The sequence below is a fragment of the Tachysurus fulvidraco genome, chromosome 26, assembly GCF_022655615.1.
Source record: "Tachysurus fulvidraco isolate hzauxx_2018 chromosome 26, HZAU_PFXX_2.0, whole genome shotgun sequence".
In the NCBI taxonomy this organism is placed as follows: Eukaryota; Metazoa; Chordata; class Actinopteri; order Siluriformes; family Bagridae; genus Tachysurus; species Tachysurus fulvidraco.
This window is the reverse complement of record NC_062543.1, coordinates 8152574-8176396: the sequence shown is the minus strand read 5'-3', so window position 1 is coordinate 8176396 and position 23823 is coordinate 8152574. Positions and strand designations below refer to the sequence as shown.

The window sequence follows — 23823 nt, the reverse complement described above, 5'->3', positions numbered from 1 at the left end:
ACAAAGGAAATAAACAAACTAAAGCATTCATAAGAGGAAATGCACACACTGATAGAAATAGAGTTGCACTTTTGGCATGAAATCCTTCTGACTAACTAAACAGCCTGAAATAGAATCAAAGTGGGTTGAGTGATGTAAAGCACTTGCTTTATTCTCAAAAGAAACATGTGATCATAAAAAGGTCATACAGTAACAGTGACATCCTCATTAAAGGAGGGTGCAGACATTTTCATTGATCATCAATTTGGAAATCTGGATCCCAAACCTTTCTCTGCATTTCCATCTGCTCAGGTGTTTTTATAAGTCAAGGCTACTCTGCATGTGCATACAACTTATTCACCCACTCCTGTATCCTAATAGATGGTGATTCTCTCAAACTATAGCATTACAGTACAGAATAAAGGTACAAAACATGTCTAATCGAGGACAAATAAAATACTTGTCTTGGTTTTGTAAAATATTTCTTCTCCTCCATGCGGTGCGATTTTATTTCTCAACAGTGTCATGGGTATACCAAATAATATGAACAGCACTTGATCATCTAGTACTCATCAGTGAAATTTTCAATGCGTCATACATAACAAATACTTTTCCAGCAATGATTAATCTGAAAAATACTTCAATATGGCAAAAATGGAAATTAAATAATTGACAAAGTTGAGAACTTGAATAGGGAGAAATTCTTAAAAAACAAAAACAAAAACAAATATAAATATGTGGCTCTGAGAATTTTAACCACTCATTGCAACATAACCTCACACAAGATGGTGTTTATCAGATATTATAATCTACTAAACTGCATTTTACTAATCTCTCTTAGCTAATCTGTGTATTTAGTAGCTGAACGTCTATGTCTAATAAAATCAAACGGATAGTTTTGGGCTCCGTGTGTTTGCTAATGGCAAGGTTGTTTTGAACAAGGGTTTCAAAAGGTGGATCTATTTTACACACGCTGGTTTGCTTTTAAAGTGTCCATGCAGCAGAATGAGGAGTGTTTTATCACAGTTCTTTGCCGTGTGTGTGGTTTAAAACATGCACTCCTCCTCTCCTTGTTTTCTCTCTATTTTGCTTTCTCAGCCCCCCCTTGTTTTTGCCTTCTCTCCTCGGCAAGGCCATGGTTTAGTTGGCGTTAAGCTCTGCTGGAGAAAAGCACAGAGGCGTGTGTGTGTATCAGAAGCATGACGCAGATGCCAATAGCAACCAGGGGAGCGAGGGGCTGGAGATCTGTGCTGGAACTGGTAGCTATGGAAAAAGACAGAGAGGAAAAGATGTGTGGGATCAGTCAGTGCAAAGTCAGAAAAAGAAAGAGAAAGTCACAGGAGGAACAGAATGAGAAGATAGATAGATAGATAGATAGATAGATAGATAGATAGATAGATAGATAGATAGATAGATAGATAGATAGATAGATAGATAGATAGATAGATAGATAGATAGATAGATAGATAGATAGATAGATACATAGATAGATAGATAGATAGATAGATACCTCTTGATTCTCAGATATATATTATAGTCAAATAAATAGACAGACCTCTGCTGAATATGGAAAGATATAATGTGTGTGTGTGTGTGTGTGTGTGTGTGTGTGTGTGTGTGTGTGTGTGTGTGTGTGTGTGTGTGTGTGTGTGTGGTTGGTTGGGTGAGGTAAAGGGTTGGATGGATGAGAGTGGATAAATAAAGTAATATGTAATGCAATTTCTGGCATTTTACACTCAGAGGCTAAGGCAGGTGAACACTGTGTCTTGTCAGTGACCCTGGAATAGCATGGTGTCTGACATCTGTGTTGTACAAGGCGTGTGTTCCCTGGTTATGTCATACATGCATTGTTTTGTATAGTTGCAGAAAATTGTCAGAACCTGTTAAATGTTAGGATAGTGCAAGAACAATGCACTGACAGAATATGCTGAGAAGGAGTTTGTGTGTGGGTGGAACACTTTTGTGTTGTGCCTTATGCTTAAAGTATTGGTAATCCCTTTTCTTTTTTTTTTAAATTAACAACTCATTTGTTGAAAACAGGTTTTGTGGGTGTTTGTAGTGCTCACCACGGCAACTCTTCCCGTCTCTCTGCAGCATTCCAGTCACACAGCTACACACAGGGCCAGATACCTGACTAGTACAGATCTGCTCACATCCTCCATTAACCTCTTCACACCAGTCTGATTCTGCAACACACACACAAACACACACACACACACACACACACACACACACACACACACACACACACACACACACACACACACACACACACACACACACACACACACACACACACACACACACACACACAGATATACAGGATGGCCATAATTCCCTTGCTTAATTATTTCCTCACACACAGTATATTTTAGGCCTCATTATCACTGCCCCTATGTATGAATGAGTGTGTGAATGTGTGTGTCCTTCATGATGATTCCTGCCTCCTGCCCAGTTATTCAGGGATAGACTCTTGATCTTACCATGACCAGGACCCCCCCCCCCCCCCCAACCAACACACACACACACACACACACACACACACACACACACACACACACACACACACACACACACACACACACACACACACACACACACACACACACACACACTACCTCTTTTTCTAATTGGTCCCACTGACAGAATGTGTTCTTTTTGCTGACTGTAGTCACTGTAGCTTCTTCTGTTGTGTGGACAGTTCTAGGAAACAACAAAAATAAACAACAATCTGTCTAAATTCTTTCAAAGCAAATTTATGGATATAAATATACTGATATAACTTACTGAATTATTAGAGCTAGTAAATGTGGAACAGTGAGCTGAATATTAATCAATTTATAGTATTTATTCAATTTATTGCCATCAGATTTAGCTGACACAAACAATATCAGGTGTAGAGGTTCAGCCATGTTAGTGCACACAAAGTGCACACAAGAAATATTGATTAGATGTCACTTAGCTTTAAAGGAAATGAGAGGAGGTGATTTGGTTCACAGCAGAACTCAGCCCAACTCTCTTTTTATAACTGGCTATTTTATTGCTAGTCTAGATTACTGTCTGTAATCAATAATGTCACAAAACTGAAGAGAACAGTGTTTTATTCCTCTTATACCGCAGCAATTTGTCAATGATTACATTTTTGAAAATATTATTTAACAACATAGTTATTGAGTATATTGAGTCCTGGGCAGAGAACCAAACCAAGTGCTGGTCCTAAGTCTGAATAGAATGGGGGCTGGGGGGTTATGTTAAGGAATGTGTAAATCTGGTGTAAAACCTTTGCCAAATCAAAAATGTAGATCGGATGATCTGCTGTTGTGATGGTGACCCTGAACAGGTAGTAGCTGTAGGACAACAACACATCATACATTCTCCTGCTATGACTTACATTATAGCAGCTATAAACAGTCTTTCCCTCACTAGCCTCTCTGTTTTCCTCTCTCACATACTTAACAATGTTGTTACTAAGAAACATCATCTTCTTTCGCTTGAAGACCTTCCTATGTTAGAAAACCTCTGACTTAAAAAAAAAATGCTGACACTGGAGACTCAATCATAGTTGTTACTATGGAAACAATGACATGGTTTGTCAATGATCTGCACTTTGTCTTATAGTCTGATCCTCTGTCAGAGCTGCTATTATAGAGAATTCATTCTATAATTCACTTTAATTCTCTTATCAGAATCACACCTTCCATGTTGCTGTGAAATAATTGTTAGCAATGTTTCCTTCAATAATTGGTATCATACAAGTCCATATATATAAGTGAGGATTAAAAACAGGTCTTTAATCTGTGTGTGTGTGTGTGTGTGTGTGTGTGTGTGTGTGTGTGTGTGTGTGTGTGTGTGTGTGTGTGTGTGTGTGTGTGTGTGTGTCTATTCTCACCACTTTGCACGCATTGGTCTCAGAGTCACACAACGTGACATCGCAATGAAGGTGCACCTCATCATAATCACCGATGAACTTAAATACAGTGACGTGAAAGCGACAGGTCAGAGACACGCCATTTTCTGCCATGCCGATGGTGTTGTCTTTAATGTTGGGACACCTAAAAGCCAACAGAAACCCATGGATTAGCTCATAACAGAAGGGAACATGACCTTTTATAAATGTGGTACTGTAATAGTAAAAGTAAACATGACAATATATTGCTGTGTCCAAAACATATTGCAACAAGGTTTGTGGTTTTTCATAACAAGTAGATTCAGTAATTTGCTGTTGTTTCTGAGGATTCTGTAGATACAAATCACACTATCAAAGTTAATCTGTGAAGTTACAAGCAGATAGCAGTGGATTAACCCAATATACTAGCAAAATATTCCAGTACTTTTGGCACTTTTTAGAAAATAATGAATATATAATCAGTGAAGGCTTGAATAAACCTACGGGTTAAACCCAACATTTGACCACTTCCTGTGATATTACTTTTTGTTAAGTTTAAACACCTTTGTAGCAGAACATTTCATGTTTTTTATATTTTTGTGCTTTCCTCTTCAGTCCAGGCCACAGAAATTCAAATTACAGAAGTGCACATGTCTTCACCCTTTTAACTGTTTAGCAAAATTTTAATACTAAAATCATTATTCAGCTGTTTGTTATGCTGAATATCTACATGACATTACTACATGATTTATTAGTGTTTAACTAAATATCTGTTCATTAACCTACTGATACTAGCACATGCAGAAGGCATAGCCCTATTTGTAACAGCTACAAATCATGTGTGTTTTCCCATATGTGCAGCCTCATATTTATAACCTAAGTAACTCTAACTCTCTCTCTACTCTAATTCTAACTCTAACTCTAACTCTAACTCTACTAACCTCAGGTTTCTGTTCATCTCATTCTCACAGTTTTCAGCGTGTCATTGCAAAGTCATCATCTCAGAGGTGTGTAAGCTCTGAGGCTAATTTATCCCTGATTGTCTGGAATGTGTTTAGATTCATTGCCTTTGAGGATAAAACACCAAATTCAGAAGATAAGCCAATCACTTTCCTAAGCTTTGTCTGCTGAACCATGTTGAATGTAAGACAGTGTATTAGGTTTGTTAATAAAGCTAGTGCAGAGGTTCTAAATCTCTTGAGAATAGTACAGTACACATGGTATTAGCGACCAATGCTAGTGGTGTGCTGAGCTTCTCTTTTTCACTCTTTGACTCTTTTTTTTTTAAAATAACAATCCATAATAGGAGAAAATGAACAGTTTCAAATACCATTAGAATGAATTACTTAAGTTTTCCTTTTATTCTATTAAAAATGAATACACTATTAAACTCATAGCCCTTTAGAAAAGTCACGTTCAATTTTCTTTTTATATCGTGTTACTTCATATTTGTAAGACTTAAATAGAGAATGCCTGTACCGTCATTTTTTTTAGCAAATATCCAAAAATATCAAACATCTAGTGTCATAAAAGCTATAATAGTGCTTGTGTGTATTTGGGAGTGTGCGGTCACCCTTTCTCTATGATGATGTAGCGGAGGCGGTCACTGCTATAGCGTGATGGTGTGGCCCAGCACATGTTCACTATTAGGATGAGCTGGCTGTCATCGGCTCCTTCCACAAAAACGCCCACAAATAGCACGTCTCGTGTACTGAGCACCACCTCGCCCTCGCGGTATGGCTGCTGATACGAGGAGTTTTTATAAAGAGCCATCTTGGTGATGAAGTTCCCCTCCTGGGTGGGGAGGGTGAGGTTAATTACACTGTGGAATGAGAGAGAGAGAGCATGTTTAAACATGTTTAATGATGTACAGTAGACTGGAACATAACATTTTAATCATCTTGAAATGTATCAGGGAGACAATAATTCTTTGTGCTATATAATTTATTATGGTGCCACTGAGGTATTGGAATACACAAAGTATAACAAAGCTATTAAAAATATAAATTGACTTTCTTTCAACAAAGCTACGACAAACAGAGATTCAATGTCATATACTTAACCTTTACTGGATTACATCTACCGACTATAACAAAATCAAGGTTAGGACTCATGAATAAGGGCTTTGTGCAATTGTAAAGCCGTTGTGAGATGTAGGTTAATAACCTCAGTTGACCTCTGACCTCAGCATGGGCTTGAGCACAGTCTCCAGGGAGATCTTAATGTCCAGCTCGTAAGCACAAGAAAACTCCACATTGATGGTCTTGTCACGGGTCACCACACTCCCTGTGTTATTCACGCTCTCGATCCACACCGTGTTCTTGTACATGATGTGCGTGCCATTCGACTGGACACAAAGACCCACACACAAAGCACTAACATTGTCAGGGTCTGGAATTGAATTACTTTCTCAGAGTAGATAATATGCTCTGAATGAGTGCATAATAAAGAGTGCATTTTGAGAAACAGTCTTAAAGTCAATACAAAGGCGGAAAAAAGCAATTATTGCCATATCTATTATAATTACTGGGTGCCTCAGGATTTAATACATTAATTTATTTTCACAGCTTAAATGGAAAATCCTTGTCATTATAACTGTTACTCTTGTTATAAAGTTCAAATGGATTTTGTATTTAAAAGTAAAATCCATATTTTATTCATCCATTTGCTTACTAGACTCAAACATCGGTCATTTACTGAAAGTGGTGAGGATGACAAAAGATTATGAATAAAACCGAGCATTTAGCCACTATCAATAACTACAACTAACAATGTATTAAAGTCTTAAATAAAACATATCTTAATCATTAGGATTGTATTAGTAAAATGTTTATTTAGTGTTTATTATTGTGTTAAGGATGAAATGAAAGTTCTGTGTAGTGACAGAGTCTCCAGACTCTTGGAGACGACTGGAATCCTGAAATTGCCTAGGAATTATAAAATACAGAGATAATTGTAATAAAACACTTAAATTGCTTGTTTTTTGTTGCTGTACTCGTTTAGCTCATTGTGCTAAATCCTCTTTAATGGGGCTCTTTCTTAATGGTATTGTTGGACCCTGACTTGTCATTAGCATGATGATATTACTTGATCACGAGACAGATCTGTAAGTCGCTCCATAAAAGGACATCTCTCAAATGCTGTAAAATGTGAAGATATATATAAATTTTTAGTTATTTCATGCCACACTATATTCCTGAAGAGTAAAAGCACTATTATACTATTTAGCATTGTGTCTTATTTAATACATCACAGTTAACTTATCAGCTGACTATCAAAGCCTTTGTGGACTGAATGTGGTGTGTTATGCTATATTCACATATATACGGTGACTTTCAGTGAAACCTGGCGACTTCTGGTGACATAAGCGACAGTGATAGGTAGATGTGGGCATGTCTAGCAAAGCAAATGTTCTCTTTTAAGAATGTTGAATTTTAGCAGCAAGAAAACTAATTTGGAATGCTAGTTGCTCCTTCCACTGATAAAATGTATTACTATGGTAACGTATGTGGAAACATAGCATTTAGTAAAAGGAGAGCACTAATTGGCCCTCCAAAATATAGAATACAGATATATTTATATATAACTACATATAAGTTTATAATTATAAACTTCCCAGTGTTGTATGTTTTTGCATATCAATCTGTTCTGCTAGTTGTTCTGCTAATGTGCTTTGGTGAAGGGAGGATGTACCTGTACTATAGAGCCACAATAGCCTTTGGTATTGTTGATGTGGAAGGAGATAAAGTCTTCACCCTCGATACCAGAGCAACGCTGATCATTGATGCGCACGTCCTCTCTCTCAAAGCCGAGCTGGAAGAGGCGACACTTTGAGATAGACACCTCCATCTGGGCATGTTTGCATGTCACCTCAGCTTGAATAATGTCATCCTCACCTGTTCAATAGAAATTACAATTAAATAAAGAGAATCCTGATGATCTAATACTGAAAGTGTATATTGCTTCTGAAAAGAAAAATAACTGTTGCTCCTGGCAACACACAGAATATAATGCAGTTATAATTAAGTGGAAGTTATAAATATTCTATTGGTAATCTAATATAATGGTATGTTTAATATAATGGTATGTCTAGTACTAAAAACTCATAGTGCCAGACAAGTCATTAAAGGTTAATTTGTCCACTCACAGTCATTTATTTCCAGTCTTAGAAATCCATGATTTTTTTCTATATGAAGGCTTTTTAGAAGGTCAGCAGGTTTTAACCATAGACAATATCACAGAAACCACCTCCTACTCTGTATAAACATGCACTGCACAGGGTACAACAAAATTGTAATCCCCTCTACACCCTAGGTGTATAACCATTGGAAACCATTTAGGATTTTGGCTTTTATTGTACAGTATATTTCCATTATGTTATCTAATGCCAGGTTAAAGTTAGTTTTGCACTGTATATTTACACAAATCACACTAATGAGATGAACCAATAAAATTTCAGTCACACTTATATAACAGAAAGATTATACAGTAAACATCTAACAACAGACCTATTAATATCCTTCTAAAAATATCCTTATTGTTTCTCTATTACCATTTTATATATGAGCTCAGATCACAATTATTGATGACGCAAGCAAAATGTTGTCATATCTTTAAGCACAAGGTCATCCTATAATCTGTCACTGACAGATTATAAATGTCACACGACTATGTGTATGTGGTTTGCTTCACAAATTAAACTAATAATTAAAAAACAGCTACATAATAAAAGGAGCATTGATTTTACAGCAGACAGTGTCCTCTGTATTTTTGCATCTCCTTTACTTTTGACATTTCATTGTGTAAAAGCTGCCTGTTGTCAAGACTAATGTATCTAGTGACGTCACTGGCATTTAGCTGTAATTTTAGCCATGGCTAAAAGCACCTGCACCCTAAGGTAACGGTTTAAGATTAAGTATTATCTAATGTACTAACCAGCAAGTTTCCTCTCCTTTAACGAGATTATTCTAGAATATCTATGTGGATTGATGTCTTTGGTGTAGACACTGTAGGGACTATATCCTGTGTATTCATTGTATATAGTTGATTGGTTATGATATGAAGCTTATTATACTGTGTTAATAGAACCCAAAATCAGTTATGTTGCTTACTAATTTCCATGCTGGGAAGTTCTGGGCAGCCACAAAGGTCTCCTCCATTCTCCTGCTCACATGTGTTGTTTGTGCAGATCTCCCCTGCACAGGGGTCATAGATCCATTCTGCTAAAGACATGTCCAGGCACAAAGTTAGTACACACACACACACCGTTCATTCCCACACACCCCGTTCATTCATACCATTCATAGATTAAGAGGCATGTGTGAGAGAAAACTTCATAGAAATAATAAAAACTGCTTTTCTGTGCTTAATTCTTTACTAGCTTACTAGCCAGGGTTTGACTTTTTTCACTTTTCATGCATTTTCTACATTAGGTGATGTGACTGCAGTTTACAGTTTTTCTACTAGGAGTAAACAGACTAAACACAAGGTAAGGCTATGTTCAACATTCAAAGTTTTATTACAGTAGCCGCTAACGTTAGGCTAGGTTATTAGTTTTATTAGTCATTAAATGGACAGTGTTTTAGATTTTTATGTGAAATGTGTGCAATAAATTAGAAGCTTAACATGTTGCTATTCATTTATAGAGTTGTAAACGGTTTATATCAGAGATGAGACCTTTTAGCCTCTTTTTATTCAGTTAGTTACAGTAGCTTTTCTGCCCCAATCTTTATCGCTTTAATGCAAAATTTTATGATAAAAAGTTTGTACAGTTTGTTTCTTTTTACAGTTAATGGGAAATTTATGTTATACACAAACATTTTTATCCTAATTTCAATAAGCTCCTACTAAGCATATAGATATTATTGCTATTTTCACATCAGCAAAGTTTTTTTTTGTTAGTCAGAAGTAAAATGATCCTTTCAAGCTTTTGTCCCACCACCCGCTAACTCCACAAACTAGCTTCCCTCTCCTGTCCAATAGGTGGCAGTGTGCCCTTACAGCAGTTCTCCTGGGCAATCCACTTGGTGGTGAGCGTGCCAAACGAGCGGCAGGCCTCAGCATATGCAGCCATAGATCCGCAAACCTGAGCCCTACGGTGGTTGTAGCAGCCATCCAGGTAACAGGATTGGTAGAAAGGTTGTGGGTCCAAAAGGCCATGACATGGCTGGAAAAAGCCCTTTGGCTGGGTAAGTTTCAAACAGCTGTCCTCACCCTGAAGCTCCAAAATGTCTGTATTATCACAGGACTGGGCCAGAGCTACATACTGAGTTTCATCACAGCTGCAAATACACACAAGTAGAGAGGAAAAGAGAGAGAAAGTTTGAGAAAATGAAATTGTTTTTTTAGAGAAATATAAGCCAAAATGTAAGACATTGTGAGAAAAAAAACCCTGAAAAAGATAGAGTAAGTGAGTGGAATGAGACAGATATATAAAAGAAAACAATGATCATGATGGGGAGAGAAAGTTTGAGACGTGGAAAGAAGGGGAGAAAGTTTGAGAAGTGAGAGAAAATATCATAAAAAACAATTATATTAAAAAGACACACCTGTTCTGCATACCATTGGTCTTCCAGCTCTGTGCAAGCTCCAGCGCACTAAGTGCTGGTTTGCCACGGGAAGTGATGTAATCATCAGTGGGGTCACCATTAAAGTTTCCACACAAACCACACACCTTGTTCTGTAGCCTTGGTCCCATGGTAATACTAAGTGTGTTAAAACGATTATAGCGGACCTGGATGTCCTGTGGCGTGTCGATCACCAGAAAACCTTCAGACGTGGAGACGCGCGTCATAAGGCCTGTTATGAAAGGCACAGACACTGGTGTCCCATTTACCTAAAAAAGGGCAGGTAAAATTCAGTATCATTATAGACAGTTGCTCATAACTGATCAATTTTTATCTAAATTTACCAGTGCTTCTTTTTTTATACTTGTTTTTCAAAGCATTTTTAACTATGTTGAAAGAAGCTCATCATGGTGGTTCTAACCTTCATTTTATTCATTCTAACTATTTACACTGCCATACATACCTGGCATGAGGCAGATGAATTTATGATTTATGTTTTGTTTGCCTATGTCTTTAAATTGTTTGGGTTGCTAATAATTAAAATGAAATAATGAACTGAACACCACATTTCTCCCATAAATATAAGGAGAAGGCCAATGAGAAATGACTATGACAACCATTTTAAATTGTAGGAGCAAATGAGACACAACAGTATAACTTTTTTTTAAACTTTACAGACCTTAACAGTGTTTCCAGAGATGAGAATATTCTCCTCATTGATGTAGAGGTAGGCATGTGAGATGGTAGTAAGATTGGGTGTGCTCCACTTGTCAAAATTGGCGATGAGCTGGAAGGAGAGTTCGGGCAGCTTATGGCAGATAGTAGACAGGACAAAGGAACAGGAGGCAGGCAGGCGGAGAGAGGCACCATCAAAGGTGCGGAAAACACCACCACCTGATGCCACACAGTGCTGGTTGCGACGGGCAAAGCAGCCACGGACTCCATGGCGTAGTACACACTCCTCCTCAGCCTTACAACGGCGAGGGTCACACTGTATCAAGTTGCGACCGATGCACTGGCAACGCTTGGTGCAATCGTTGTTCCAAAACAACTGCTTAGGCTAGGGTGTGCAAGAGACAGAGGGAGAATTGTAGTGGCTTGTAGCTTTGATTTTTTAAACTGAGCAAGGCATGGCAAAATCCTGAACCTGATATAATCAGCCTTCACCTAAAACTGTAATGGTGTTATATTCAATGCCATTTCATTTGCATTATTGTGCTTACATACAGAACTTGTGGTTCTTGTATCACTTAAAGCACCTATCTAAAATAAGCCACAATGTTGTTCATTGTTCTGCCTGTTTGAATAATTTCTTTATGCTCCCGAAATCCTCTATGCCTACCTCAAAAATCTCTCTCACCTCATAGTACTTGCTGTCGGTATAGCAGCCACAGTTCTGGTTGAGGATGCAGCTTTTGCCGTTGAGCACAAATCCTTGATCACATTGGCAACCCTCCACACAGTGCTGGTTGCAGTCTCTCTGTCCACGTGCTGGGGCACACTGTGGCTGGCACACCATCATACAGCTTGAATAATGACTATTAAGTGGGCATGAAAGCACTAGAAACATACATACAAACACACATGGTCAGGATGGATGGCAGACAGGTTTCACTGCATTATTCTGGAGTGAGGTAGCTTAAAAAAAGTCAAATATGTGTTTCAAACAGGACTACACAAGGTAAAGTGTGTATTATATTGTGTGCTGTATACTGTATGCTTTTATGACTGCAAGGGCAAGTTGTACATCTCACCACACGGTGTAGAGCTTCTCCAGCCAACCATAGACAGCCCCTGTATTTGACAAGTAGTAGCATAGATCTGCAACCAATTACAAATGGTCTCTCGTGCTCCCTGGTCCACACATGTATCCTGTAGACAGCTCTGGTAAAAGTATGCTGGTGCCACCTTGCTGTGACACCGTGCAAATACACCTCCACGGTCAATAATAAGTCCACATAGCCTGACTGCCTCTGGTTCCACATAAACATACAAGCCCTCGGACAGATGGAAACGGTTAACTGGGATAGAGTTTTCAATGTCATTGTTGTTTATGGCATCCATTGTCTGCGCAGGTGCATGGACATCTGCTGCCAGGCCTCTTTCAACTAATCCACAGCGTGGGCAGGCATCACCACATCCTACTTGACAGAAGGTGTCACGCTCTGCCCACATCATGCCCCATTCGCTGACACTAAGGGCAGGACCAGAGATAGGCATTCCCTGGCACAGACCACAAGTGGAATTAAAGATGCTCCGGGGCAGAGAAAGCAGAAGTAGTGTATTCCAGTCAAATGCCACCTAAGAATAAAAGATAGTTAGAAACAGTTCAATGCTTATGTATAACCGGTGAATCATAAAGTCACACAAAGTTGAATATCCACCGATTGACTAAATGTTTGTTCATTATGTGCACAATGATAGTGAGTAAAGATCTACTTCACCTTCAATCCAAAGTCAGTTTCCACTAGTAACTGTAATCCCAGAGTGTATATGTTCACTTTCCCTGGGCCCAATTTCAGAGGCAGGTATAAACGCTCTTTATTCACCTTGTAGAGATAAACAAAGATATTCACATTATAAAATGTAATCATTGTTTAAATGTATTTACTGTTGGCAGAAGTGTGATGGCAGTTTATTATAATTTTTTTTTCTATTTCTCATTTCTCTGATCTTGTATTACATAGAGAGGCCCAAAGAATAACTTTCAGTATCTTTCCTCTACTCTATCTTTATTTGATCTAAAGTCCCTCAGATCTTTAGATGCTGTTGTGAACTTCATCCAACTATCACTCATTTATGTTTTTTTGTGACTGTACTCCAGCTTGTTAACAGACATAGATTGTAATCAGATATTCTTCATGTTCCCTCACCTGTTCCTTTGTCTTGTTAATCAAACAAACTATGTCTGTTTGATTAAAAATAGTTTTGTGACATAAACAAATGCTTGACCTCCAGAAAATGCAGCTATTTATATATTAGAACTACAGATAAATTATTGTGATGATGAAATACTTCACCTAACAGAATTCATTGTACAAACGGTTTTAATGTTCTTGTGCAGCTGTAGGGCCTGGTAAATCTAAAGGAAATTACACTGATGAGCATGAGAAATAAAGGGTTTAGTTCAGTAAACCTTTGGTGTTCGCATTACCTGTATCAAACTGTAAATGTAAATCTATTCCTCACCATCACTGTATGTTTAAAGCTTCTTGACACCTCAATTTCATATCCATAAACCTCCAACACAAAACCTTGCACCCAGATGGCCTGCCCAGTATCTCTTTCTTCATTCCGGGCTGAAAGCTGGAATCGAGGCAGGTCCCCTGGTCCTATCTCGGCACCAAAACTTCCTCTGTCCTCATCTGATTCCATCCCACCACACTCTGTGGTAACCAAATGAAGTGCACAGCTGCTCTGAAGGTCAAATGGGACACCTCCAAATGGCAAAAAATGCCCATATCCAGCCACCGCACACAAAGCCTCAGTCCGAGGCTGACAGAAAAATAACCCATCTGTCTCTTGGCAGTATTCCTCAGGGTGGCATGGAGAAAAGTTGCAGTAGACACTGTTGTCGGTCCCATTGCAGTAACAGCGTTCTTGACATTCCCAGTCAGTCCAGAAAGTGTCATTGGTGGCTAGCTGACGGCCAAGGTAGAAGCAGCCACAGTCACTGCGGTGAACACAGAGCCCATCACGAAGCACAAAGCCTTCTTCACACTGGCAGCCTTCAGAGCACGGGTATGGACAGGGCTCCTCTGGGTCATCCAGATTTTCACAAGTCAGGGGGCATGCTGTGGTACACTCATCAAAGTGGCTATTTTCTGGGCATGGCAATGCTGGACAGCGGAGAGAGAAGAGAATATTAAAACCTCTGCAAAGCTTAAACAGTAGATACAACACTGCATTTAGGGGTCAAATATTACTTACGGCAGTTAGTGGCACTCCTCCAGGGCCCCAGGTTAATCTGAGCATCCTGACAGGCTGAAGCATAGGCCTGCAAGGAAGAACACAAAGCTGAGCGATTACCCTCCTTTACGCACATGTTATACAGGCAGTTCCTGAAGAAGGGAGAGGGGTTGACAGCTAAGTGGCATGCTAGGAATGAGCTGTTTCCTGGGTCATTGATATTGCCACAGAGCCAGGGGCTCTGGTATAGCCGAAGGTCTGTGCACATGCGGTACAGATCATCACAGTCACCATTGCATGTTAAGTCATCAGCAATGGCCCTCCAGCCCTCAGCAAACTGGTCAGCCGTGTCAGCTTGGCGACCACTTGGCAAGCGTAAATCATCAGAGGGATCTCCATTGAAGAAGCCACACAGGCCACAAGTTAAATTGTAAAACAGGGTGGAGAGGGTGATGTTGAGAAAGCCTTGGCGAGAGTAGCGAGCCTGAATCAGACCGGTCCATTCCACTACAGTAGCATTGCCAGGAGCACGGTACACTGTAAGAGGTTCCATTGGGTGGACATATGGAAGAGCAACTTGCTCACTGTTTACCTAAGAAGAGACAGGAGTGGTATCATTGATAAATGACCTTGATCACACCTTTTATCCTATAAAAAGATGCATATAATAGGTAATAATAATTATTATTCCACAAACCTTAACAATGTCAAAATCAGAGCCACCTATCTGTGCCTCCAGGTATGCAACTCTGATAACCACAGGCCTCTTCCATGTAGGCCCTTTATTCACCAGCTTCCTTCCAATCTTCACCTCCACCACTGACACATTGGCTGGCATACGTCCTATAGTCTTCACCAGGTAGAAGGAGCTTTCATCTGGGAATGGCATGGATGAACCATCGAAGGTAGCCAAGATGTATGTCTGAGATAACGAACACATGGCTTCTCTACGAGGATAACAACCCAGCACCCCCACTTCTGCTGTGCACACCTCGCCTTCATGGCAGGAGTCATTGAAGCAAATGACCTCACCCACTGGGCCACACACACAGCGCTGGAAACAGTCACTGCCCACCTCACCCCCCTCATCTACCCAAAAGGTCTCATTGAGAGCATAGTACAGGCCATCACGCTCACAACCACATTCAGAGCGGCGGACGCAGTGGCTGCCACTCAGCACAAAGCCTTGGTCGCATTGGCAGCCCTCTGTGCATGGATGTGTGCAGTATAAGTGGGAGGTCAGGTCAGAGCAGGAAGGGGGGCAAGCAGTTGTGCAGACTTGGTAGTGGCTGTTCTCTGGGCATGTTAAAGCTAAAATCAGTGAAAGTTGAGGAATAAATATGAAAGGTTTAGTGAATTAATATTGAAAACCATAATGAATGGTATTTAATTTTAAGAAATATGCAATATACATAAACCATGGAGAGACTTACCACAGAATGTACGTGACCTCCAGGGTCTGATGGTTACTCCCAAAGCTTGGCATGCTAAAGCATAAGCCTGTATAGCTTGGCAGAGTGTTGTGATGTTGTCACGGTTGCTGCACATGTCATACACACAACTGTAGACAAATGCAGTAGGGTCCACCACAGCCCGACAATCTCGGAATGGGCCATCAGTCTTGTTTATGAGCCCACAGTAATCAGGACGAAAGTAAAATGCTTCAGCTGCTGGTTCACATATGCTGCAGTTCTGAGCACAACCATCTGTGCAACGAAAATCAGTGTCTTCTGCTCGCCAACTACCACCCAACTCGACGACACTATCAGCTAAAGAACCATCTGGCAACACAGGGTCATCAGCTGGGTCATCATTATAATTACCACACAAGCCACAAGTATTGTTGAAGTAGGAACTGGGAAGGGAGATGGAAGCATAATGCTGCCCATCATATGTTACCAAGAGACCAAAGTCAGTTTCTAAGGCAACTGCAAGACCAGACTGGTATACTTTAACAGCCCCTAACTGGAGTTGGACAGGTAGAGTCTTGAAGAGACTGTCCACCTGTAACCATAAATGAAGACTTAGTTAATTTAACCTTGATTTTGTACCTTCTTCTATATAAATGATGGCAGAAATATAAGGGACAAAACTCACCCGTACAGTGCCCAGAGTTCCTTTTGGTAGTGTAACTCGATGGCCATACACATCCACAGTGACATCTTTCAACCAAGACACAGAGGTCATTCCACGATTTTCATTCTTAGCCTCAACACTGAAAAATGGGAGACCAGGAACCTCCCAGCATGGCCGAGCCAGAAGATAAGAGCAAGTACCCTGTAGGAATGGACAGGATAAAAATGGAGATCACACCACAACATTTTGTGAATAACCTGCTTATTTAAAGTGGTTTACATGTGCAAATCAAAAATATGTCCAGACTAGTACAAGTGCAACAACCCAGGCAATACCTTTTCCAAAATCAGGCACATTCAATCTTACTTGGAAGTGGTAGAGAAAGCCATCAAAGGTGTGATAATGGGGGTCTCCAAAAACCACACAGGTGCTGGTTCGGGTGGGCTGGCAGTAGTACGCTCCCTCTTGCTGTTCACACGTCTCCAACTGGCCACATGGAGCCTCCTGGCAAATTACTTCATTGTCCAAATCTAGACATCTGCAACGCTGAGAACATTGGTCTGACAGCCAGAACACCTCTCCGCGTCGATAAAACCGCCCTAAATATGAAAGATGACTTAGGAATCTTTTATGTTTTTGTGAAAAAGGCAAATCCTTGTGCATGAACACACGCACAGGGTGAAGTTTTATGTCACCTTAACATGAACATATTCTCAAGGGGGCAAGTATCACATTTACTGAAATATACCCTGAAAGAAGCCAAAACAAAGGGAATTTCCATATTTCACTGCAGGACAAATAAATAAAAAAATAACAATGGTAATTTTGTTCTGAAAAATGCTGTGGAAAAATAAATCTTGCATTATCAATTATAATTAATTAAATTAATTATATTTCTTTCACTAATTTCAATTCTGCAGCATGAGCAGATTTTTTACCAAACCATATCAGTTTATCCAGTATTTAAATCACAGTTTCATCAATGATGGATACTGTAGTTATAATTTTTGTTGCTACGGTTTACTTCACCTTCATTCTGAAATTATTTAGAGTCTGTTCCAATCAGTGTTCAGCTGACAGACTGTATATCACCACAAAGACATGCTGCATTTGAGGTGAACTTATTATTTCTATACAACGAGTAAAAATGTCCCTGTTTACTTGCAAAATAAACTAGAACATCATTACTGTGAAAAGTGTAAAGTGCCCTTTCTCTACTTTTAAATTAGTTTATAGCAATATTTGTTTTAGATCAGTTAATACACAGACTATACTTTTTAAATACGTAAAAATGCCCAACACAGAGGTGGTAAACAGTGACATGCTAGTCATTCCTTTCACAAGATAACTACAAATTTTGTGTTTAACAGCTGTGCTGTGCCTTGTGTGAACGATGGCTGGATTCCTCTGTGGGTTTAAAATTTGGTTTATTCAAAAATTCATTTCTAATGTAAACAATAAAATCCTAAACAATAATGGATAAACAAGAAAGAATTGCTGCAAATATCTTCATATATTCCCTGGTGTCTTTAATAAAGTTTCTCCTCTATTATAAAGCTCTCACACTAAATAGTGAGTATATATATATATGAATATCGCAAGCAAGTATTCTTAGCACACAAAGATATGGTCAAGTTATTGTTTGATGGATTTATTTACAGAAAATGTGTGCAGCTTTTTTTATCACGGCCAGTTTAATCCTGCAGGATCACATACTTTTTTCTTTAAGATGTCCAGTAAAGACAGAGTGTAGTTCCTGGATGTCAAATATATTATTATATATATTATATTTATTGTTTGATTCAAATGAAAACCTGCACCCTCACTCAGAAAGGGCACCTTTAGTGTACTGTAGGTTACCGGAGCACTAAAAATTAAAACATGTGCATTCAGCCCTGAACACTAACATGTCTCTGCATATTAACCCCTAATCTCCCACAAAAAAATACAAAAATGATTTAACATGGAAGTACAAACAAAGAGGACTGTTAATCATTTTACCATTATAGCTGCAGCCATTGGCTGGGTCAATCTGTTCGGTGTCAACACGGAAGAACCAACGACCAGGCACATTGACATTTGTAGTTCGCTCAATGTTAATCACCTCATTTGTGCGGGAACCAGGCAGGTTAAAGAAGTGACTGACATCTCCACCGTTGAAACCTGACTAGAAAGGTCAATAATGTCCGAAACATCAGACACAAGGCACCATGTTGTGCTTTTGAGCAGATACAGTATATAAATTGAAATCTAGATATCTAAATAGTTTGAGCAGATATCTAAACAAGGTTACCTGTGCAGTGGTTCCCCCCAAGCCAGTAAGTGGATCTCCCCCACTAGCTGTCCCTGTGCTCCATGTAATTTCTCCAAAGTTAAACATGGCAAAATGGACTGTGCCATCTGAGATTAACACTGCCTGGAATGTGTTTACCTGTCAAAATATTTGAAATACATATTCAAATATACAAAAGTAGTTATTCATTTATATGGCAGTACATATGTGTCCTTTCATAATAAAAGGTAAGGTGAAAAAATAGGAGTGTTTCTCCTTTCTTTACCGGTGTTGTCTGACTGCCACCGTAGAATGTGACCTGGTTCCAGGTGGATATAAAAGCCCAGGTAGCAGTAAAGGATTGCATACTCTTGATATACTTCCTGACATCCTGAGTAGCTCTTGCAAGGATCTCTGGCTCCGTAGTCTCACGATAGTACACATCTCCACGGATTCCATTGTGTACATCAGCCCATAAGGGAGCAATAAATGACCGACTGTCACTGAGGGGGAAAGGCTCAGGAGTAAACTGGCTCACCTGAACGTTGAAGGAGATTACGCCATTGTTGTTTACCTGCGTGGTAAGAAGACTGGTAAATTATAAGTTTCCAAAATGATTATATTAATATTAGCATTGAAGGGATGCATTTGTACTTAATAAGTATGGCTGGTGGTCATATTTTTATGATTATAAAATATTTTAGAAACTAATTATGCCCAGGGATTGAAACGATATTATCTACACTGCATTCATATAATATTACCATGTATAATGCTAATTAGAAGCAAAATATATGGTGTTTAAAAAAGTTTCCTTTTGCACGCACATATAGAGAGCGGTAGGGGATATTGAAGAAGATAAATGGAACTAATAAAGAAACTTCTGCTGAACTGCCATCATCCATCTTAGGTGTTTCTGTGTCCCTATGAGCTGGTCCAAAGGGATAGAGGATATCCTGAGAGACAACTAAGAAAGGAAAGGAAAAAGCATTGTCAAAAACACAAATATCAGTTTAAACAGATTTTGAATGCATTTCCTCTAATCTGAGAGAGTAGTTATAAAACTCCTTTTCTGTTCAAAGCTAAATATTTTCACTCACAAATCGAATGATTATGCCAAGAATCATGCATTCTAATACTGGCTTAGGTTTGTGTTATTATTAAACATTCAAACTGTTAATAAAACAGCGTGTCACAAAATTTGTTTGTGATAGTCTGTTTTGCTAACAAGTTCATTCTAGTTCACTAATTTGATTGGACAGGCAACATTCCAACAGCCTTGATTTTATTTTAATTCGTATTGCCACACTTTGATAAAGATATATTGCTATATGAAAACTGCTACTACACTTAAAACAGTGCTCTATCCCAGCTATGACACCTTTGGGTGTTTTTTTTTTTTTTTTGATGGATAGAAAGTAAACCAAATATTCGTCCATATTCTGTCTGAAATGTCAGTTACTCAACATTCATTTCTTGTTTAAAGATCTGTTGAATAAAAGCAATATCACACCTGCAATTATATTCTGTCATCTACAAAATAGAAGCACTGCTGTGATTACCTGCGAAACGCGTGCCTATGGCGAATGATCATTATTACTTATATCCTGTACAACAGTACTCTTGCTTGTACGATATTGCTTATCAGTATGAATAATGAATATTATTTAGATGAAACAGCAAGATAGATAATACATTAATTAGGAGGAACTAGAATAAGCAGGATGACTCACCTCCAGTGGGAGCAAGAGTGCTGAAAAGCTGGAGAAGAGACACTAAAGTGCTTGTTTTGACCATCCTAAAGACCTAAAGCACACACATCAAATTTTGAACTGTTTGAACTAAAGGTTGACAGAAAAAATTATGAAAATCACAAATCTCTCTGTTATGGTTTTAGAAGTATAGCAACTGCTATTACTATTTTTAGACTTGTGCCAGTGACTGTAGCTGAGCATATATTACACATGTGAATTGAACTATTAACTGCAAAGCACATTTAAAGGACAAATAAGATAAGTTCAACGTGCTCTAATCTTCCTTGGTTTTAAGAGCGGTATCCCAGGCATCCCATGGGTCTTCACTGCCTTCTCTGTTCCCTGCCATGGTGGGCCTGTTGGCCCTTTGCTGAAAAGGTCCCATTATGTGATAGTGAACAATGTGCAGGGATCACATTCGCCAGTACTACTGTGTTAGTGGGCAACAGAGGAACAGTTCTAGGCTTCCCAACTGCAGGCAAGCCTGTGGCGGGGAGTCAAACTTACGGCTCACCATCATTTGGAGGGTCTATTACCGTGTGTTTGTGTGGTATGTCTCATTGGCTTTAGAGAGGGGACGTGAGCGGTCAGCTAATGGGTCTAATTGAGAAGGCTTAAATTGCCAAGGTCTTTTCGACAACCCGAGGCACTCGGAGTTTGAATTTCAGTCCCCTTCAATTTAAAGACATTTTCTCTCAATCCATTTGAGGGTCTTCAAATCATGGAACTTTATTTTTCCAATGTTCCTATTTCTACTGACAGTCAAAATACATGTTCCATAATGCAATCAATATGGAAGACCAAGATTCTACTTAATCAGTAATGGATAGTTGGAAACAGCAAAACAAGAGGAATTCTGTTAACTCAGCTGCCCAAGCCCTTTGGTGAATATTATGTTACAGTTACTTCTTATTTTACCACCTAGACAATAAGGAGTTAAGGGTGGTCTCACATGGAAAACAAGTTCACTTCACCTTTAACCCCAGGATGACCAAACATGTAGATTATCTCGTAAGTGCAAGTGGGAATTGTTCTGTGATTTTTATCAACTGACTATATCTTGATGTATATAGATGTATTCATTACACAGACATATGCACATTTTTTAGACATATAAATCTACTAAATAAAATCTGAAATATATGTTTCATTTCAGGCTACAATGTTTATTGTTTCTTGAAACTATCTATCCCAAAATGGATATCTGGTCATATATGAATAAAATATAAAGGCTGAAATCCATTTTTTTATTGTTGGAATTTATTTTATTGTTCTTTTTACATTCCATTTAATTATATTATATCCAGCTTGTTTCGTAAATCTGTTCATAGATCCATTAAGTTAAGGCAACAGGGTTAATTCACGAGCTGTCAAATTATAAAATAAAGTTGTATTCGTACTGATTAATTCAATTCATTCTTTTTTGTATGTCGCCCATCTGTCCCTATAAATTTGTGTTTTTTCATTGTTTATACATTGGAAATGTGTATATATTAATGTACTATTATTAAACATTCAGCATGTTTTTGTACTCCATATTCAAGCTTTAAATAGGCTTTAGTCTTCAAGAAAATTGATTTTATTTTCACACACACTATCTTGAAAAATGTATTTAAGCTGAAAAATCTACAAACTCTGCTAGACTCTTGGCTTGGCTTGGCAGATATTAGGCATCTCTTTTGGTAACCTTGTGCCAGGGCTGTAATGTGGCTTTGAAATTTTTGGCCCAATACAGCATTATAGTGGTTGTAATTTTTTTTTTTTTAAAAATAAAAAAAATAAAATAATAAAAAACACTGTCTGGCTCAAAATGATTTTTTGCCTTGCTTCATAATACTTATTTATATGCTGCTGAATTAAGCCAGTCATTATACACTTCACCTTTACGATCATATATCATTAATGAATATAAATATTCAAATTTCATTTATCATCAAATCATATGCTGTGGATTAAAAAAAACATCTAGTCTATAAGGTAATCTCTTATTACTTTCAATTCGAAGCTATTACAATTCCTCATATCCAACATGGACCACTGACCTTAAATTAAAACATGACTATTCAAATGTAGCCATTTGACATTAGGATTTATTATATAAATCTCATGGAGTCATTTTATTGATGCCGGAGTTCCTCCAGCAGGCAGAGTAGCAACTTCCCTTCATTACAAATCACTACAAATCCCCACCTTCCTACATAACTGAAACCTAGTCTTCCAGAGAGCATGTGGTGCTTAGACCACATGGTCATGTGTGATGTACTCTGAGATGAAACCGACTACAGTCGAAACCAGTGTTTGGTGTAAATCCCAAGTGCACCGCAAGAGATTGTGAGAAATGCCAGAGGGGTAAATCCATCTCTCAAACAGGGTTTATTTGGCTAACCCCATGAGAAACTGATCTCTAACAAGACGTCTTCTTGACAACAGATTAAGACCCAGATCAAAGCCAGAGTTAGATGTTATCAAAATCACCAGGCTACCTATTGCCAGATAAACCAATGATATACTTATTCACACATTTAGTGTGATCCCAAACAGCAGCAAGGAAAGGGATAAAAAGGGGGAGAGAGTCTGAAGCTGAGAACCTGAGAGTGAAGGATAAAGAAAGGCAGATAATACTTCTTAGAGGCTTGTTATAAAAATGTACAGCATCACCAACCTTCTAACAAGTAAACCAGAGATATTACAGGAATAGGATGAAGGTTGATATCAACTCACCTGTCTTCAGAAGACAGAAGCTCAGCACCTCACCTGTGGCATCAGCCTTCCAGTCCCATCAAACTGGGTACCATCCACACTGTTTTAGGAGTGGACAGGTTCTGTGCTGGAACCGGGGACAGGGGCGGGGGAAAGCACCCAAGAAAGGCTTCCTTAAACCCCCTCACGCAAGAGTACACTGCAAGTCCAAGTATGCAGGATTACAGAGGAAAACAAGACCAGCAAATCAGACCCAATCCGAGCCTGCGGCGTGTTTTGGCTTTTGGCTTGGAAAGCAAGAGATTTGCAAAAGTGATCTCAAGATGAGAGAAGAGAGAATGTTTGTGTGTGTGTCCCTTTAGTGGTGAGCTGGAGAAGAAGTGACAGAGGCAGGCTCTAGCTTTTAGACTGCAGATAGTGTTAAAGTTAATCTGAGAGTGTTTGTGGGGAAGGTGGGAGACAGGAGATGGAGGGGGGTGGAGATGAAGAAAGGCTTAGACTTTTCAGATGAGGGAGGGAGAGCAAGAAATGGAAAAAAGGAGTGGTGAATGGGGAGGGGGGACTAGCAAATTATGGTATATAATAGGTAAGCAAAAAAAAAAAAAAAAAAAAGAATATTAAATCTGTCAGTACAAATATGGTTACTAAAAAACTTTTGGTGTAAAGAGGTCAGACTGGGAC

General features: G+C 38.8%; 1 protein-coding gene and 1 long non-coding RNA gene across 2 annotated transcripts; one reads left to right on the top strand and one right to left on the bottom strand.

Moving 5' to 3' along the window:
• Nucleotides 1-125: 125 nt before the first annotated feature.
• Nucleotides 126-20485, bottom strand: tecta (tectorin alpha). Its single transcript, XM_027165411.2, is given in 26 exon segments — nt 126-1165; nt 1167-1242; nt 2046-2165; nt 2598-2682; nt 3869-4031; nt 5439-5687; nt 6049-6212; nt 7559-7761; nt 8977-9087; nt 9866-10146; nt 10414-10700; nt 11111-11491; nt 11792-11991; nt 12186-12732; nt 12876-12980; nt 13621-14270; nt 14362-14932; nt 15038-15651; nt 15774-16344; nt 16438-16617; nt 16783-17015; nt 18418-18583; nt 18710-18847; nt 18975-19262; nt 19516-19655; nt 20422-20485. Coding segments are annotated over 26 exon segments (6633 nt in total). The 3' UTR covers nt 126-1119.
• On the top strand, nt 8811-12635 carry LOC125140294. The gene is made up of 3 exons (XR_007139589.1): nt 8811-9353; nt 9848-10053; nt 12507-12635. It is a non-coding gene; the product is annotated as an uncharacterized LOC125140294 (long non-coding RNA).
• Nucleotides 20486-23823: the final 3338 nt, after the last annotated feature.